Source organism: Natator depressus, chromosome 7 (assembly GCF_965152275.1).
Source record: "Natator depressus isolate rNatDep1 chromosome 7, rNatDep2.hap1, whole genome shotgun sequence".
Lineage (NCBI taxonomy): Eukaryota > Metazoa > Chordata > Testudines > Cheloniidae > Natator > Natator depressus.
In genome coordinates, this window is record NC_134240.1 from 36,082,461 (window position 1) to 36,103,278 (window position 20,818).

A 20,818-nucleotide genomic window follows, 5' to 3' on the forward strand; every position below is an offset into this window, starting at 1 on the left:
AACTGAAGATTTGCCCCCTTGCCTAGTTCTAGTAATTATCTAACACACCACAACATTGAGAAATATCCAGCCATATTGTTAAACAAGGCATTTTCAAACATTTCAATTCTCAGATTACATTAGCATCCTGGACACTTGCCTCATGAAAGATTAAACACAGTAGTTCTGGAAACTTTTAATGTCTATAAATTAAGTTATATACAATTGGATGCCATACATCAGCAGTGCATTCTCTCTTCCTTTTTTGGAAACATAAATAAATTCCCATGGTATGTTATGTGGCTAAGTTTGGTTTTATGGTTCCTAAATAAAGAAATCAGCAGAGAAATCAGGAGAGCTTGGACTGGCAATAAGAGTTGGCAACAAGCAGCAGATCTGTATGTAGTTATTCTGGGGTAATAAAAATGCTGTTCAAGCAATGAGGTTTGCTAAACAGGGTATTTTAACATGAACAGGCTAGTTCTTATGGTGAACTGCCATCTTGAATGGCATTGATCTGGATAGTCAATAAGGACCAGATTTTCAGAAGATTTTGCATCAGTTGTTGGGTGTACACTTTAAGACACGTTGGGCATGTCTACCCAGGTAAAGTTGTGCCCGGGCTAGCCTACTCAAGCTAGCGCAGGTAACAATAACAATGAAGACATAGAATCATAGAATATCAGGGTTGGAAGGGACCTCAGGAGGTCATCTAGTCCAACCCCCTGCTCAAAGCAGGACCAATCCCCAATTAAATCATCCCAGCCAGGGCTTTGTCAAGCCTGACCTTAAAAACTTCTAAGGAAGGAGATTCTACCACCTCCCTAGGTAACGCATTCCAGTGGTTCACCACCCTCCTAGGGAAAAAGTTTTTCCTAATATCCAAAGTTTTTCCTAATATCCAGTGTGGGCTTCAGTGCAGGTAGTATAAGCCCAGCACAGTCCTTAGCTCCCTAGCCTGCTTTGAACTCTGTACTGTGCAATACCTGGATTCCAGCTAGCTCAGCTAAGCTCACCCCTACACAGCTTTTGCTTTGTAGACATACTCTTTATGCCTGATTTTCAGAGGCACAAGGGACTTGCAGCATCTTTGGCTCTCTCTGCATTGCAGCTGGGAGTGTGCTTCTGCGCATGGCTAATAGACACACGCTAGCTGTGCTCAAGCTGGAGCACTAAAAACAGCAGTGTAGCCGGGGCTAGCAAGGGTGGTGGCGCAGGGTAGCTGCCTGAGTACACACCATGAGGGTTCAGGTAGGTTTGTGCTCAGGTGACAAGTCTGAGCTGCCACCCTGGTGACACTGCTGTTTTAGTGCTCTAGCTCAAGCAGAGCTAGTGCTTGTCCGTTGACCCATGCTGGGAAGTAAGTTCCCAGCTGCAGTGTAGATGTACCCTTAGTGAATCCAATGCTAGAGGTCTCAAGTTGGACACCCAAATACGGAGACACAAAATTGGTGAACTCTTTTGAAAAATGTGGCTGCCAGCCCTTCTGTGGGTGAAAAGTCTTGGTTGGCAGAGTTATTGATACTTGGGGATGTGATTTTAAAAAAAAAACCTACTGAAGAGCAGGCCATCTTATGTCCTCTAAGGCTTCTAGTGAAATCCTTTCTTACCACAAAGTTCAAACTACACCTTTTCTTAATGAGCTTATTTTCCTTATTGCCACAACGTTAATTGCTCACAGCTACTGAGTTGGGAATGAAGGCCACAGCTTTCTTTATAATTAATCAAATTCTCGTACCCTTATGTAATTTTGCCCATTCTGTGTAGAAAATTTACAGGCTCACCAATCAGCAGTCCTCTCAATACTGGTAAAGCCACCTCTATGCTCTTTACTGGGTTCTGAACACAACAGTAGTTCCCAATCTAAATATTGTGTAATTACTTTATGGTCTTGCTAGAATAACTTGGCTTCTCACCTTATTGCTTATACTATAAATCTGAAATCTAATCATGGTACCATGATTGTAACTCACAGTCTGAAAGGCATGACAGAAGGATGAATGGTTCAGTGCACTCGTATAATCACATTGCAGCCTTTCCAGTACTCCTGAGCTGATGGAATCCTAGAACCTTGTGACATGTAGCGCTCATCCCTAAAGCAGAGGAACAGAAAGGAAAGGAAACATTTAGTTTGCACACAGCCCAACATAAATTACATAAATTTCCGGCATGTCAAATGGAAGTACATTCAAAGACTTCCTAGCCCTTTGTTTTTCTTTGATTTGTTCTTTCCTCCCTTCAGGGCACTTAGTCATTTGTTACATGGTAGATAGAGAGCCAGAAAAATATTCTAATAAATCAGCATTTCCCCCCACAGTCAGCTAGCTGGGATAGGCTCATATAATCTGCTCTTTGAACCATTAGCAAGTCTGACAAGCGTGCTAGGTTCTAAGGGTTGCAAAGCATGATGTGATTTACCACTGGGAACTCAACAGTCCTTTGAGGGAGTCTCCCCCTCTTGTACATGCACATGCCTGACAGAACTCTGTGGAATCTTCAGGTCTCTGTTAGGTCAAGTTCAGGAAAGTTTCCCTATTGTCAACAGCAATTAAGCACGTGCCTATGTGCTTTCCTGGACTGCGGCCTGAGTCACTGAAGTATGTAGTGTAGATTAGAAAAGAGAAAAATAGAGAGACCACTTTTAAGAGACGCATTTAAAGTTCGATAATATCTTCATCTTATAGCCATTTGAGTCTAATTAGTAGATAGCATTAGTGTGACAGAAAAGCAGCTTAGAAGTACATGGGCTACATCCTCAGCTTATGTAGTTCTGTTGACTTCAATACAACTGATGCCAGTTTACACTAGCTATGAATCTAGCCCATATTTTTAAAAATCTTCCCCAGTTCTCTCCTATTTACACCTGTGCACCCCCAATGAAATCAATGCAGTCCAGTTTTCTAATTGCTTTGGTTATAATGATCTCATCCTGGTGATGGATGAAGATTACACATCCATGCTTATTTTTTTAGATCTGTCATCTGCCTTCAATACCGCTGTTAATGAGATTGTGATGACATGCCTGTAATCTCTAGCACAGGTAGATGGGATAGAAGAGTCCTGCTCCTTTGTTTCTGAGAGATCCTTGAGGGAAGCATCCTCCTTGGAATTTGACCACATGTATTGCTGCAAGGGGAACAGAGTTTAGGAACTTTAAGAAACCTACAGTTACTGATACTTCTTATATTAATGCAGGATACAGCTGCTCACTGGTTAAATGGAGCTTCATCCAGATCAGATATCACACCACTGCTCACACCCACATCTGCATAGGTTTCCCATTAGTTTTGGGGTTTGATTTTAATTTAGCATACACTAAATAATTTGGTACCTGGCTTACTGACAGACTGCCTCTATCCTCATAGAGCACTACCACAGTTGTAGTCAGTGGAGGCACCCTAATTAACAACTCCCTAGTTTAACATTTGAATTGGCTGGTGGCAGGGCATATTTTGAGAGAGGACCTTGACTCTGAAACTTGTCCCCCAGGAGGTTTGGCAGATATGCAGGGGAAACCAAGGCCCACTTCATTAGTTGACGGGATGGGTTGAAGGGATTTGGGTTGCAGAATGTGGGAGGTTATATTTTGGGAGCTATACAGCAAAGGTATACCTGTTGTGATTTCTATCCTTGGTTTTGTATGTTAAGTAAGCACAAGTGCCTTCAGGACAGAGATTCCTTTAAACAATTGAGGAAATAAATATGAATGTACAGAGGACAGAACATAGCCCATTATGTCTTCTGGAAAAGCAAAGTTATAAAAACAGACATGACACTGTTAAAAACTAGAGCATTTTACGTGTTGCTTTTTTCTCCGTGGTTAGGAATGGGTTGGAAAACACATGGGTATTTCTCATCGTGTGGTTGAGAAATGAGACATCCTGGAATGCCATTAATGCTAATGGAAGTTATTCACAGAAAGTTCATATGTTTTTGCATGTACTGAGGCATAATGAGCCAAAATGGTCCCTACTGTGTCTCCACTGAAGTTGCCTGGAGTTATAACAGGCAAGAATTTGGCTATTATGTTCGTAAATTGGAGCCCTCTAATGTAGTAATTATTTTCCTTACAAAATGTTCTTATTATGGCTCCAACTCTGTGATTCTCAATCGTACTAGAAAGCATTACTCATACGAGTATTCCCACTGACTTCATCAGGACTATTTGTAAGAGTGCAGGCTAGTGACATGAATTAGGCAAAATACCTGGAGATTTGTTAAAAATGAAAAACGAAATATGGAAGGATGATTTTGTGCCCAAACCACAATATTGGGAGGCAGGAGACATGGGTTCTGTTCCCAGCTCTGCTACACCCCTTCTTTGTGGCATCAAGTAAGTGTGTGTGTGTGTGAGAGAGAGAGAGTGCATGATCTTTTTGTCATTGAGTTAGAGAATTAAGCCGCCTGATCCTCACCTGTACAATGGGGATAGTGATACCTGGCCCACTTTGAGGCTGAATCCTTTAATGTGGGCAAATTCTTAGAGATTCTCATCAGCAAGGTGCTACTGTAGTGAAAACTGTTATCACTAGTTGTGAGTGGCACATTACAGTGCAGTGAAATAATCTGGGACTTTCAGTCTTCTTAATAATTCACTCAGTGGAATATCGCAGTATCAAAGCTCACTGTAAGTGAGTTCCATTTCTTCTACAGTACATTTTACGCTATTTAATAGAAATTCCTGTCTGCATTGAAGAGATTGTGTGACAACATTATTCACTGAGCAATATCCTGTACAATGTTCTAGACAGTTAATATCTTAGGCCGCTGTTCCTTTCCTCTGCATTAAACTGATTGTATACTACGCTGCTCCCAGATTTAAGGAGTATTGCATATCAAACATTTTGTAGAGGCTGTCAGCTATTACCATTTTGGAGATAGCATAACTTTGTATCTTATTTATTGTTTCAAATATGTTTCACTTGCTGGACAAGAAATGATATCTTTAAAGATCTTTATTTTTAAGTACTAAGCTGCCTATCTCACTTGCTGCAGCAGGGTTTTGATAGGGCAAGAAAAGTCAGAAATCTGCGTTATGGGGTCTGTGGCAGCTGATTCTCTATCTCATCCCTTCCTGCAGTGCTTGCTGTTCATCCACACCCACACATGCCCTGTCTGCCATCCCTGGCGCAAGCCAATCAGGCTTGTTCCTGCAGGCAGAAGTGTGAGGGGGACAATGGTGGGATCAGGCTTTGTTCCTTCCTCCTATGGTCCTGTTGGTCATTTCAGGGGATTCAGGGAGCTGATTGGCTCCTTGGCACTGTGTAGGAAGTCTCCCAGGTGTAGGAAGCCTAAATTGGCACCCAGACTTCCTGCCCCTCTTCCATCCCATAGACAGATGTGCTGGATCTCTTGGATCAGCTGTGTGGTCAATTGCCTTTCTTGAGGTCTGGAAGGGCTTTTCTCACACACCAAAACTGGCAAACAGCTTTGTGGGTTTTTTTACTTGGCATCCAGGATGTCTGGGCTGGCTGGGGGATACAGGGCTGTTGTCACAACTTGTAGTGGGTTTCCAGAGCCAGAGCAGAGCAGATTCATATGCATCATTTGTGGGCCTGAACCTCAGCCTGGGGAGTTATTAAGGCATTGGTCCTTGCCACTGGTTTGGAATAAAGGGAGTGACAGCCTCTGTCTGTTGCAGCTTGGGGTCCCCCATCTTAATACCATACCTCATACGAGTCTGAGACATGTGTCCTGAGCCAATTTCCTTAGCTGGTGAGTAAGGGGAAATGACCTCCTCCTCCCTTTTGGTTCTATCAATGGTTATTGTGGTCATGCTGAAATGCACAGTTAAGCTCTTCTGTCATCTGTGGTTTGGAGTGCCATTACTCCCAAATTAATTTGTTAATGAACACTTTCGTAAGGTTGCAGCCTCTGCGTTTAACCCATATTGCTGTGTCTGTGTCTTTTCGTGTTCATCTCCAGGTCAATAGTGGTGTTTGGTGAATCCCTTTCATACTACTGCAGATAAATTAGAGTTTCTAATCCCCAATAAATATGGCTTTCAATATCTATTACCAAATATTTTATCAAAATCTAATGTATATACTTAGACTAGGGTTTCTCAAACTTCATTGAACCGCAATCCCCTTCTGACAAAAAAAATTACTTCATGACCCCGGGAAGGGGTGGGGGTGGGGTGGCAAAGATTGAGGGCTTCAGCCCTAAGCAGACTGTAACCTGAGCCCCGCTGCCCAGGGCTGAAGCCCTTGGACTTTGGCTTCAGCCCTGGGGCACGGAGCTCGAACTTTGGCTTCAGCCCTAGCCCCCAGCAAGTCTGCCGCCGCCCTGGTCACCCCACTAAAATGGGATCACGACCCACTTTGTGGTCCCAGCCCACAGTTTGAGAACCGCTGACTTAGATCGTTGTTTGTGTTTAAACTCTGGAGGGACGGCACTGTCTCTTCTGGGTTTATATAGGACAGAGCACAAATAGGGATCAGTTTTTATCTGGTCCTTTGGGTCCAAGCTTAATATAAATGAATAGTTATAAAAAAAAGAAGCCATTGTTTGATTTAAAAATAAATGTCTTTGTAATGTTGCTAGAATACAAGACTTGTGGGTGAGATTGTATTTATAGTCTGAAAACACACAAACAACGATCTAAGTCAGCGGTTCTCAAACTGTGGGCTGGGACCACAAAGTGGGTCGTGATCCCATTTTAATGGGGTGACCAGGGCGACGTTAGACTTGCTGAGGGCTAGGGCTGAAGCCAAAGTTCGAGCCCCGTGCCCTAGGGCTGAAGCCAAAGTCCGAGGGCTTCAGCCCTGGGCAGCGGGGCTCAGGTTACAGTCTGCTTAGGGCTGAAGCCCTCAATCTTTGCCACCCCACCCCCACCCCCACCCCTTCCCGGGGTCATGAAGTAATTTTTTTTGTCAGAAGGGGATTGCGGTTCAATGAAGTTTGAGAAACCCTAGTCTAAGTATATACATTAGATTTTGATAAAACATTTGGTAATAGATATTGAAAGCCATATTTATTGGGGATTAGAAACTCTAATAGATACATGCCCAGACAGGTTTATCATACAACACTTACATTTAAATACGTAATTGAAGAATGTGGGGGTTGGTTGTAGGTATTGGTGTCTGTTGCCATGCCCAACACTTGAAGTAGCTATTTGTGTCCCTACTGAATCTTTGGAACTATATGGCATAGTAGATAAAGACGGTGACTGATTGTCTTGTTTAAATGTTAAAAGACAAATTGACTGATGCAGTTACATCTAGTTTGATAGCTGTCAGGAATATTATTTCCTCCTAGGTAGTACTTTGCAGTGGAAGCCTAATATCCCTTTTTTCTTTCTGCTGGTGAATGGAGAAAGACAATGAGCTCATAGCAAAGTTATAGTTAAGTGTTAGCTGAATTCGTGTTTTCGTAAGACTCTTTCGGGTTCAGAATAACTGTGTAACCACTTGCTACACCTGTTCTTCAAGCTCCATGTGAACATATTAGATCAGAAAAAATCTGATTGGACACAGGCCTTTGTGCCAGCCTTGATGTTACAAGGCATGCATGATCCACTTTGCAAAAAACCTGCACAAACAGGCATGTGTTCCAGACTAGTTGACAGTGACTAACCACTAAAGCCAGTGCAGACTTCCTCTGCTTCCTATCCAAAAGGCCCTTGCAAACTCTATGGAAACTGAAGATGGAAAAAGACCCTTGGGGCATCTAGTCCATTTCCCTGCCACTGCAGTACATATTCTACTGTCCAGTGCTGTTTTACCATCTCATATACTGGTGCTTTCACTGTTTCTCTTGGGAGAGTATTCAATAGCTTAGTAAGAGCTCTGACTGTTTTGAAGTTTATTTCTTGTGTAGGTACTAAGTGGAAATTCTCTAGCATTCTTTGGACTAGCCTTCCCCCTACTGTAATATCTTTTATCCTGATACCTTGGGGACAGTTAGGGTTGCCAGGTGTCTGGTTTTCAACCGGAACGCCTGATCGAAAAGGGACCTGGCGGCTCCGGTCAGCACCACTGACTGGGCCATTAAAAGTCCAGTTGGCAGGGCTGGCACGTTCCCTACCCAGCTCCACGCGGCTCTTGGAAGCGGCAACATGTCCCCCTCATTCCTAGGCGCAGGCGCAGCCAAAGAGGCTCCATGTGCTGCCACCTGACCTGACAGCCAACTCCGCAGCTCCCATTGGCCAGGAACTGTGGACCATGGGAACTTCTGGGGTGGCACTTGCAGCTGGGGGCAGCGAGCGGAGCCATCTGGCCGCACCTGCTCCTAAGAGGGAAAGGGACATGTAGCCACTTCCAAGAGCCGCCTGAGGTAAGTTCTGCCCTGAGCCCACACCCGCTCCCACACCCCAACACCCTGCCCCAGCCCTGAGCCCCCTCCTGTACCTGAACCCCTCATTTCTAGCCTCACTCCGGAGCCCTCACCCACAGCCCAGATCCCATACCCCCTCCCACACTCCAACCCCCTGGCCCAGCCCAGAGCCCCCTCCCACACTCCAAACCCCTCAGCTCCACCCCCCAGGCCAGAGCCCCATCCTGCACCCCAAATTCCTCATCCCCACCCCACCCCAGAGCCTGCACCTCCAGCCGGAGCCCGCACCCCAACCCCCTGCCCCAGCCTGTTGAAAATGAGTGAATGATCGAGGGTGGGGGGAGAGTGAGAGACGGAGGGAGGGTGTGGGACCTCTGAGAAGGGGCGGGGCAGGGACGTGGACTCAGGGCCAGGGGCGGGGCAAGAGTGTTCGGTTTTCTGCAAATAGAAAGTTGGCAACGCTAGGGACAGTACATGATTGTGTTTTCGTTATCTGGGCTACATATGTATTGGGCCAATTCTTTTTGCTGCTTCCTCTTCAGTGCTTGATTCTGGCCCACTGGATGGCTAATGTCTTTTGCCCTATTATCTTTCTGTTTCTGCTGCTCCTCAAGGGCAGAATAACCACTGGAATGGTTGAAAGACTCCCCTGAGACTTGCTCTCTCTTCCTATTGTTCCTCATAATTGCCACAATGTAAAATTTTCTTTTTGCTCTTCAGTATCCCAACTGAGGACTCTGTCTGGTGTTTCCTTCTCTTTGTGCTGTCTTCCTTTTGGTTTCCTCTGTTTATTCAAATGCCTACAACTGCTGTTCAAGTCCATCTTGTCCTTCACTTAAATACAGATTTGGTCCTACAGGCCTTCATCTAGAAAAAGGAATGTAGCACAGCTTCCACCACAAGGGGTTACTTTGATTCTGTATCCATTCTTTATCTCAGTAATGTTATTTCTTCAAAGAAGTTACTTCACATGTTTGGGACTTAACAGCGGTCAGATGTTCCAGCCTCTCTCACTCAGAGCCCTATCGAGAAGTTCCCCTGTTTGCTGTTGACAGAATTTGTGGAGTTACAGCCTGGTTTACCTATGTCAGCTCTGACCCTTTATTATCAACAATACCTATGGGCCTCTAGTTGCTTGCTTATCCAGCCCCACCAAACCTTGTCTAAACTAGGGGAGTTTTCTAAATATTTCCCACCACTACTAACACTAGTTCAGCTCTATTTGTGTTAGCAACATTGGCAGCTGTACAACAGACAGGTTGCCAGCCACTGTAGCTATCATAAGCACCACATTGATTAGATATACTCTGAGCAGAGTTAGATGACATGGTGGTTAAAACGCCAGTCAACAGTCTCCACAAGCACTTCCAACATTGTTACCACTGTGGAAATGAACTGGTGTTAGCAGCAGTGGGAAATTTCTAGAACATTTCACAAGTGTAGACCAAGCCTTTCAGCCAAATTGCTTCACAGTCCCAGAAACAGTTCTTGAATCTTTGAAAACACAATGCCATAGAAATCTTCAATAGAAAAGTGGAGTTGGGGAATGGAAACAATTCATCCCACATTAAAACCTTTCTCCTGAGTCTATGTTTCTAATTATTTGGAGAGTCTACCTTTCTCTGTGTCTGAATTTAGAAAGAAAACATGCTATTTTTAATGAATCTATACTCCCGCTACTTGTGACTGGGTTCCGAGTCCCTAAGGTCACAACACGTTCAATGTCATTCTGCACAATCAAGGTTCTACTGGGGCTGCAGGCTAATCAGTGTGGCTTAGTGTCTCATTACCATCTCTTCACTATGCACAACATATTGTCCCTGCACAAAGACGCTGAGAGTCTGTTAAATATTTATTTATAGTAACAAGGGCCAAAACCAGTTAATACAGATTTTAAAATATTCAGCTGAAAGTAAGACAAAGTCATGGTCACAGAGCAGGCTGACACTTCCACATGAAGACTGTGTTAAGCAATAAACTAAATTACTAGTAAATTAAGTTTGCCCTTTTCAATTGTCAAACTAACAAAGAGCCACAAGGCAGACATATGTAAACCACCCCCTCAAAATTCATTACTATTCACAAATCTTGAACTGTGCTGAAAGCAAACAAATTACAGGGCGGAAAAAGCACTTAAAAGGCATTTTAAAGCTTTGTATGTATGTTATGTAGTTAAAGGCTATTTGGACAATATGGTTTTTCTTCTATTCTTTCTTAAAGAGCTCAATTTTGCATACACAGTGCTTATACACTTCCTGCTATCATTCCCTAATAAAGCCCAAGTTATTTCTGTAAAGATATTAATCTCAGCACCAAAACTGAGAAAGGACAATCAATTTACAGCAATACAATCTAGTTAATTCAATTTCAGCTTTGCTTTCATAAGCCTTCATAGACCACAGGCTCATTGTTTGGCCATCAAAATTTTATTTGGAGCAGTTTGGCTGTGTGTCAATTATTTGCATATAAGCAGGTAAGAATAAGATAAACATTTTCAAATATATATTTGCTCATGAAGGAGGAGTCATTATGGTATTTGGGATAAATAGGTCTGTAAAAATTTGACTTCCTTTCTGTTTTTTCTGCCAACATCAAATTGTGTATTAGAATGGATTAAATGTAAGTGCTATGCATGTCTATAGCCCAGGTAAATAGTTAATGTAAAATGTCACTCTTAAAAACATACTCATTTAACTTCGATAAATGGCTATGGTTACCTCCATACTTGCAGCAGACTAAGCTTAAACTTTCCTGTATCTATCTTGTAAGGAAGACCTAGAATATTGCAAAGACTGAGGTAAAGCTATGTAGTTATCTAACGCAATTGACAAGTGTTTTAAAGAGTGACCATTCCAACAATAAATAATGGTAAAAATGTGACCAAATGTGAGAAAAGCCAGCAAATACATAATCAGGGATGCCTTCTGGGCAAAATTCTCCTCTCTCATCTGTCCAGGCAATCCACTCAGGAAAGCAGAGTATAAGAGTCAAGTTTAATGAGGCTCTCACAGAAGAATTTAGCCTGTCTCCTTATTGTATGCAGCTGTTCTATTTTTGCATGGTTGGGTATATTGGGGATGAACGGAACTACTCTCCCATCAGTGTGCACATGTAAACCACACAGACCCAGCTCTGCTCTTCCATTAATATGATCAATTAACTCGCATTGTGATCCATTCTGTAGTTCCTTTCTGCGCAGAGCTCTCTTTGAAGTCAATGGGGCTTCCCCATGGAGCAGCTATAGAACGGTGACAATTAATGATAATGGGACTTACTCATGTGGGGAGACTTAATGTCAGCATTAAGTTTTCAAGTTGGTGGAAGGAAGTTAAGGTCAGGAATAAGTTCCACATCCAAGTATGGGATTTGACTGGTGAATTTGGATTATTTTCTATGGGAAGAAGTCAGGAGTTCTGAGAGGAGCATACATTTTGATTGTCTGCAGTTCATTTGTGTAATTTTTAAAGTTGACAGGGATTTTGCCCAGTTCCAGCATATACATATGTACATATCAGTGCCTTCTATTCCAAAGTTGCTCGGCTGATATCAAAGAGGCCTAGATGAGCTCTGATTTTCATTGCTGGCAATTCCAGTGCTAGGCTGAACAACAGAGGGCAGTGTTCTGAAATGCTCAGTAAAATAAAATATACTGACAGCTATAGTACATAAAACCATAGCAGGAGCTGTGTGAAGGCTTCCTCTTCTTTCACCTCTAACACAGATGGAAAAAAGACCAAAATAGAGCTGGTTGGAATGTCTTCATCAAAAAGTATTTTCAGAGAAAACTGGCTTTTCATTGCAAATGAGTATATTCACAAAAATATATTTTGATAATATATTCCATGTGTTCATCTATTTATTCATTTACTTAGGAAAACCTGGAGACCAAAATGTTTTTGGTTAAAAATATTTTATTTCTGTTCTTTTTTTAAATTTGGTATTTAAAAAAATCAGTTTTTTAAACCACTTTGACTTCCAAACACCAAAAAATTTGCTTTGGTTTCCATGTCAGTTTTTAGCCTAAAAAGCTATACATTTTCATGAGTGATTTTGACAAAAATGGGAAGAAAAGTCCACAAAAAGGTATTTTTTCATCCAGCATTAGCCAGAAGATTTAAGTTTGTGTAAATGTACATTTGTATGAATTTCAAGTGTTTTTGCTGTATATTTCATATGCCCTCTTGCAATGTTTTTAAAACATTGAGACCTGACCACAAATATGCCTAGGAAAACAAAAGTGCCTAACTATGTTTAATGCAGTGTTGTTGTAACTGTGTTGGTCCCAGGATATTAGAAAGACAAGGTGAGTGAGGTAATATCTTTTATTAGACCCACTTCTGTTGGTGAGAGAGACAAGCTTTTGAGCTCACACAGAACTCTTCCAATAAAGATATTACCTCACCCACCTTGTCTCTCTAACTATGTTTAAAACATTTCTTCAGCATATACCATTGTAAACATGAGAATCACTATCAATTATTTTTTCTAAATAGATTCATAATTTTTTTTTAAAAGCTCGTGGTTATTGACATTATAAAAATGTGAATTACAAACTAGTAATAATCCTGGGAAGAAAAAACTAATACTTTTAAACTTTTGATGACTTTTATGTTTTTAATACTTTGTCAAATCATTGTTTTAATATTTTGTACCTTTATTCTTTTGCTACTATCTCAGGACCTCGTTGGAAACAAGAAGCAGCATCTCAACTGATCCACTAAGGTACTGTTAATTAATATATACATTAAATATAGAACACAAATAGCAAGCTCAGCATCTGTTCTATTACAAAACACTAAGCGCACAGCATACAATCTTAATTTCTAATACAAAGCTGGGAAAGGAATGATTTGATTATTTACCAAACCTCACATGTAGTATCAGAGAACATAGTTTCCCCCTCCCTACAAACATGAGGTACTTGAAAGCTTCCAACATTAAACACTGTGCATTCTTACACACATTGTTTGTGTCCGTGCATGCATGCACATGTGTCTGTGTGTGCACATATGGAAAAAAACACACTAATTCCTGTAAAACCCCATCCTATGTTGAAGGGAGGTTTGGCCTTTTGTGCTGGTTATATACCACTTTTTAATGAGTGGTGCTGATGGTTGCATCTGGATTCCTGTGGTTTCCCCCTTGCTCAGCATTCCACGAAGACCACATGTGTAAACATCAGAAGGTGCTTTCATATAAATCTTTGCAGTACCTTCCATTTTACTTTGATCACTGTATTTAATCTGGAAACAATGTTGGCACCATTAACGTTAGATATTAAAGGGGCACTGCTGCTCCCTGGTCATACAGTTACACGTTAAAGAATGCATCAAAAAAAAGACGCACGCTTCGTTTGGTTAATCTGGGGCAGAATCACTTTCTCTTAAAAGAAAAAGCTGGTGATTGTTTTCAAGAAAGCCTGCCTTTTGGGTTGATCTGCAAGAGGACATGTGTTTTGCTGTGCCTAACCTGATTTGAACCAGAAAGTAATTGAAAGCTGTCCATTCTGTTTGAAATAACTCAAACTAAAGGGCCCCATGGCTATTTAATCTCCTGTTGTTTTCAAAGCATGTGAATTATTGTCAGTAAAGTGATCGAATGAGTCAGGGTTCCTAAAAAATACAGTAAAATCTTTCTAAAACATCCCTGTCCCCTCACTCTCCTCATCACTGGCATAAGAGCACTGGGTGATACTCAGCCCTAACTCCAGTGCCATTCAAATAATCATGGATTGGCTTGCACACAGTTTCCCAGTCTGTATCATCACTCAGATACAGTTTCTGGTTTTGCCTTTTCCCTATTGCTCTGCAACCTCATTTATCTCAGGGCATCATGTGGCTGTTGTGTGATGTGGCATTCACTGGGAGCGAGTTACCAGAAACAATCATTGCAGCAGGCATTGTTCTGGATTAAGTAAATCTTTGTGCAAGGGGCAGGTTTAATGCAATACTTTGTGTCTTTTGGGATTACTTCCCCTGGGCAGATGACAACAAGGAGGATTTAGGGAGTAGTAAATGAAGGAAGAAAGGGAGAAAAAAATCTAACAGCTGAAAAAGGAATGAGGAATTCTTTATGAACAGTGTCAATAACACTCTTAATAAAATATCTGTCCTTTAGTTTGGGGTCCATTTAGAAATGCACAGGGGAGACAAATAAATTGACATTTTTATATAATTGTTTTATAAAACTGTTTCCCCAAATCCTTTTTTAAAACTAGACCTCATGATTAATATTCAGTATGTCCATTATCTTTACCCAGTGGGAGTATGAAAGATAGTAAGTTCATATTACGTGAATCAAATAATAAGCACTGCTAACATATTATTCTTTTTGCATTGTTTTTCTTGACTTACACTTTCAATTCCCAGTGTTATTTTGTTGAACCTGCTAACAGAGAGATGCTGTCTGGTGTGCATTCCCTGATATACGTCCTTGTATTTCCAGTCAATAGTCTTATAACAACTGGCACTATTATAGTATCTTTATCGCCAGGTACTATAAAAAGGCAACAGTTATGATTGGCGATCTTAGGGCTTTTCCCTTTTCTGCCCGTCTCCCTTTACCCAAACTCTGTATAAAGCCACTTACTGAACTATTGTAAACAGATTTGCATGAGAATATTTGTCTTATTGTCTCAAAACTGTCAGTGATTCCAGGTATGCTTTGCAAAGAACATGTACGCAGATGGAGAGTTATACAAAACCTTACAAATTAAGACCAAGCCCAGGTTTCGATCTCACAAAACCAAACCAAGGTCACTAAGGTTTTGCAATCCTCCCCTCTCCTCTGCCTCTAAAACAAAATTTGGCAGCACGTAGGGCATGGTGAATGATGGATATAGCCACATCTTTCCAGTAAATGTACCCCTCCATTTCACGGTGTAAGTGAGGGGAAACAAATGGAGATAGTGCACTGTTTTCTTGTATGGTTTTTTTTTTCAAAGCTAAGGCAAGGGTACATAATTTTTTCAAGATGACAATGTGTTGTTTTTTAATTGCTGCTTTTGAACTACTAGTAAATGCAGTTCCAGAGCTCCAAGTGAACAAAGCAATCAGGAAAAGATGTGTTAGTTTCACATCTAATAGGAGTTTCTCTAAGGTAGCTATTTTATATAAGGGCTAAATGATACTGGAGAAATAACTTGCAAAATCTAGTGTATATTAATAAGGTCAGGGCCTGATTTAGGAGTACTAATACAATAATCCATGAGGATGATTCTTAAAGCTCTTTGGTCACAAAATGGGATGAAGCAAAAGAAAGATTTCTGTTATTGAACATGGTGTGGACAACATCTCATCAGTTTGCTCAAACAAATCTACCACTGGTAGACCATAAAATAAGGTACATGCAGTGGTGCAAGTGAGCCGGTACGGTCAGGTACGCTGTACCATTAAGACATTTATTGCCGGTACACCGTACCAGACACATTTTCAAGAATTAATTGTAGAAACCTGCGTGGATACAAATTTATACCTGCAAGTATCTGCGGATAGAAATTGATATCCGCTGAACCGCAGGGCTCTCCTGGGAACCGCAGCGATGAAAGGAGCAGAACATGGGGCTGCCGCTCCCAGAAGCCAGCGCCCCATGCTGGCAGCTTCTCTGGCACAGCTGTACTGCCCCCAGCCCCGCCCCCAACCCTGTCCTCCAGTGGGGCTGTACAGACCCCAGACAGGAGATGTAGCTGTGTTGAAGGGCTGGGGGCAGGCTAGGCGTGATACAGCCACGACAGAGGAGCTGCCAGCGTGGGGCACTGGCTCCTGCGAGTGGCGGCCCCACATGCTGCTCCTTTCACCACTGCAGTTCCCGGGAGAGCCCTGCAGTTCAGTGGATACCGATTTCTATCTGGAATATCCGCATTCACGGGTATAAATTTGTATCCGTGCAGGGCTCTAGTCACGGAACATATTTTGTGAGGAGGGGCGGGGGGTTGGTACCATACTGGTAAGAGTTAAAATCTACTTGCACCACTGGGTACATGATTTCTTTTAACTCACTGAATTTCCCAACAGACACACAATATTCTTCCAGGGATGCTGTGCTGTCTGCATGTCCATGTGCTATACCTTCCTGGTGTCTTTTGTCCCACCACTAACAAAACAGATCTGCCTTCCAAGAAGATGTGACTAGCTCTGCATGCCAGGCATCATGCATTTGTGAGAACATCTAGTACCATTTCCATTTTGTATGTATCTGGTACAGAACACCAGGGGGCAGGGGCTGAGCTCAGTTGCACCAGAATATCATAGATCCAGACTCTTTATTTGATTAGATTTTTTGTTTTAGTCTTATACAAATTCCATATCAAAGGGCGTCCTGTGACTACATTGGATTAACTCCTTTGACTACATTAGTCTAGATTTACATGACAGTACCTGAGATTAGATTTGGGTCCATAATAATTAAAATATCACTACTACCATTATAATTCTGCTCACGTTCATTATGAAGGGGCCTTCATGCAAGTTGTTATGCTGTCTCGCAGTAAGTATTATATTTTGCATAAGTTGTCCTCTGCTATATATTGCATCAGAACAACTGACCTATGCACCCAGACATTTTGAAGTGGGCCCTGCCGTCTTCCACCCAGTATCTGATGTGGTATGGTTTCCTAATAACTGAGTCTTAGCATTAGACCCTGAACTTATTGATTAGTTCAGACCATGAATTCTAGTCTAGTCCAGAAATAATGCCAAACTTTCCAAAATTAAAGCATTCAAGCCTTGATTTTGTGACTGACCTCAGGGTTTCCTTTTATCATAAGCAATCTGCAGTGGTTTGTAGTTTAAAGAATAGGGGTACAGAGAAGATATTCAGGAGCAAAAACCATCACAATGAATTTCCTGCTATTTCAGCTCAGAATGATTTGATGCCTCAGAGCCCTAATAAATGAAGATGAAGGATAATGTCAACCTAAATTATGTGTCTGTGGGATCACGTAACCCTACGTCAGAATTGTTTAAAACAAAAGAAATCTGTTTTGGGGTATTAGAGCATTCCAAGAGTCAATGTACTGTTGAAATGCTGAACACAAAGGAAAACTTGAGGTTTCTTCATTAACCTATACGTTTGTCTATGGTGCACATCACTGCAGTGTTTGGGCACCTCACAAACGTCAATGACATTATCCTCTGAACATCCCATGAGATAGGGAAATATTCTTTATGTTTTACATTCCATTATGCCAGTGGGGAAGTGAGGCTCTGAGAGATTTCAGTGACTTTCCACCAGTCACACTAGAAGTCTGGCAGAACCAGGAATAGAAACCTGTCCTCTAGAATCCCCCTCCAGTGCCTTAACCACAAAAACATCCATCCTTACACACTTTGTTCAAGGAGCCTAGGAAATTCTTCCTACAGCCTATGTGAGGAGACTACATGAATTCTAACACTGAGACTGACTCATTTCCTTTACACAATAGATGTAAATTCTGTGTGTACTCTGAGGCTCGAGCTGTGGTGGCTTTAGGCCTGTAAGACGTCATCACAGGACCTTTGTAGCCACGTAGGACCTTGCACAGCCAGCAGCCTAAAAGCATACACCCAGACTGCCACATAGAATGTCGTCCATGTTTCCCCTTCCACAATCTCATCCAAGGCTGATGCACGCAGGCTGTGAAACAAAGTGAATGCTATAACGGCCCCTTCTTACTCCCAAGCCACACTTTGGCCCCATAACATTAAACCAGGGCTAATGGCATTCTAATGGCTAATCACAGCTAATGGCGGTTCAGGGTAGATATTGCTTCTTGGAATTCTGCAAGGTTTAAGCAAATTAGAGATCTCCTATTGCAGGCTTGCAAAATTGAATTTGCCCACTTGCCTAGGTGAGTGGGTAATTCTACTGGGCCAGTAAAGTATCATTAAGCTTTAAGATGCTCAGATGCCTAAATAAACAAACAGTCGAATTTGTAACATACATTTTTCATGTAAAGTGGGGTTCAATGATTGCTTAATTTTCATGACAATTTTCAAGGCTGTCCTATTGTCATGCAAGCAAGTGTAGCTAGCTCTAAGTTCATGCTGTATTTATTTTATAGCGCAATCTCTCTCACTAGTAGTATGTTTGAGTGCAGCCTCACTACTCCATAGATTGTCAAGACAACCATCGCTAAAGGAGGATTTTGTATTGTATGTTTTCAACTTTGCCAGTCTTTTTAATGGCCACTTTAGAAGGGCCGGTTAAAGCACTCAGCACACTGCTGCCAGACCTGCCTCCACACACTGAAAGTATAAATGAATATGGAGATGCTGCACAGTGCTCTCTTAGGGTTACAATGCTGAAGCTGCACCACATCCAAAAATTGCTACACGAATTTTCATTAGGCCTATGAATTCTAAGACAAAGAAAGTAGCAGTAAAATGCCTCTTTCAAAGAACCAGTTTTATATCTAGGCTGAGCGTGAGAGGAAGCTTAATGTTTTTCATTACTTGTTTTCCAGGGGAAAAGATGAAGAGCGTGTGGAGAACATAGTGGTTTTCCTTTACAAAAGTCCTAATTAGCATTTTCCGTGCATGCAGTACAGGATAATCAGTATTAGTTTCTGACAGAAAATTCATAGACAAGTAGCTTTTACTCACTGAAAGTTGGGGATTTAAAAATATGTAATTAAGGGGAGAAACACAGTAATTTCTTCTGGAAAGGTTATCACTAGCAGAGAAAGAAATTGCCATACAGTGTGAGCAGGAAAAAGAAGTGTTTTCTGAAAGCTGTGTCATTTCAGGAGCAAATGTTTTGATGGTGTCCTACTGGCTCAATAGTCTGGCAGATATTACCCTCTTTTCTTGTGATCCTGGTGAATAATTTTTGTTTAAATTGTGGGGTGAGTTTGGTGGGTTTTGTGAGCTTTTCAAGCAAAAGACTAAATATTACAGTTTTTGGAAAAACTAAAAGTAAATTTTAATAGTTTTCCCTGCTTCATTTATTTTATCTTTAGCTGGACAAAATTTATAATTTCTTCTAGTTTCTGTTTCTGTTAGCAACAGAAGGCCAAATTCCCCTCTCCTTAACACCCCCACTCCTTGCAGTGATCTAACTCAGCTGTAGTCAGTGAAGTAGCACCAGTGAAACAGAGGGGAGAGTTTGGTTATTACCATTAGGTATCAAACCCTGTGGTGCTGAAATTCAGCCTGTACTCATGTAAAACTATCATGTAATGTGGGAGCTGTTCTTGTTAATTCAAATTCAAAAGCTGGAATGGAAAAAAATAATATAAGTTTAATTTTCCTCTAACATGTCTGCGTAATTTCCTTGCTTGAAAATAGCCAGATTAATAAAGTCAGTGGGAGCATCGTTTGAGTAAGGACCACAAGATTTGGCTTTCATATTATGTAGGATAGTTATAGGGGTCTGCTTTTCAAAGGTAACCAGTAAAACAACTCCAGCTGTACTTTCTCTGAGATCATTTCTACAGTACCAACCTCGCTGTCAGTGGGAAACAACTAATAAGAGATAAACACTGCGGGGGGAGAAAATGATAAGGTTCCTTTAAAAGAGACATGCATCCTATTCATACTGGCTCCTGCAAGTTACACACAGGTTTGTGGTTTGCTCTATTAATTTAGATGGAATAAAAGACCCAAAGAGTCAAAGGTGTTAACATGACTCTGTAAGTGTGTCCAGCCTTAAACTGTTTTAAACAAGGTTAGGGTTTGGTATATAGAGACCTTGGTTTGTTAGTTTCCTGGCAAACCCACTAAGCAACCCATGCACAGAGTGTAGAAATTTATTAACTAAGTTACATAAAAGAAGAAGAGTTACAATGCAGTTCAAAATCGAAATTGAATGATTACGCAAAACAATCTTAACCAAACCTATCAAAGTCCCTTTTTAAGAAAGGACATCCATTAGTCTCCCCTGCTTACTTGGGCAACCCTTCTTGATGGGAAGGAAAGGGTTTGTGTTGTTGCTCAGTTCTGAGATGTGAAGGATGGTAACTTTTCCTGTTTTTAACAGACCAACAGACAGACGTGAGGGGGAGAAAGAGACAGGATAGTAAAAGTGGAGGAAATATGACTTTTGCTGATGTTCTCAGGATTCCAGGGCCAGGTCAGATGGAGGCTGAGGGTCGGCAGGTCAGCTGCAACAGCAGTGCACTGGACTCTGGCTCTTCTCCTGGTCAGGGGTCTGAGATATCATCTGGTCCCTCTCCTTTACCGGTGTCTCTTACTCTGGACAGAACTGGCTAGAGCTGGTTGTACTGTTTCCTCTCCCTGTGCTGGAGCCATTGGTACAGTTGACCACAGGATCAGATTTTATGACAAGCTGAATGAGGGGGGATAGGAAGAAAAATAGTGGGACAGAAAGGAACACACAAGGTAAGGGGAGACAAGCAGGATCTCATGTGTCCCTGACTGGAGTCTCCGCTAATGCAGTGGTGATGACCAGCTATTCCCACTAGTGTGCCAAAGTCTGGACTTCCCGATGATTGATTGTGGCAATCTTTGGAGCCCCAGGGGAGAGGGAACAGTCCGTGGGGCAAAGCAGGATGGAGTCCTAACAGCCCTCCTGCTCCTCCAAGAATTCCCCAGTTGGTTCACATGTCCTCACCCCCAAAAGT

At 41.8% G+C, this 20,818-nt stretch overlaps 1 protein-coding gene across 9 annotated transcripts in view; it reads left to right on the forward strand.

Moving 5' to 3' along the window:
- IQSEC1 (IQ motif and Sec7 domain ArfGEF 1) overlaps positions 1 to 20,818 on the forward strand; it is a 695,881-nt gene that overhangs the window by 425,719 nt on the left and 249,344 nt on the right. For all 9 annotated transcript variants that reach the window (XM_074958125.1, XM_074958122.1, XM_074958124.1 and 6 more), the window contains one exon: positions 12,937 to 12,981. In XM_074958125.1, the coding sequence (XP_074814226.1) occupies positions 12,937 to 12,981 (45 nt within the window). The remainder of the gene's footprint in view (positions 1 to 12,936; positions 12,982 to 20,818) is intronic.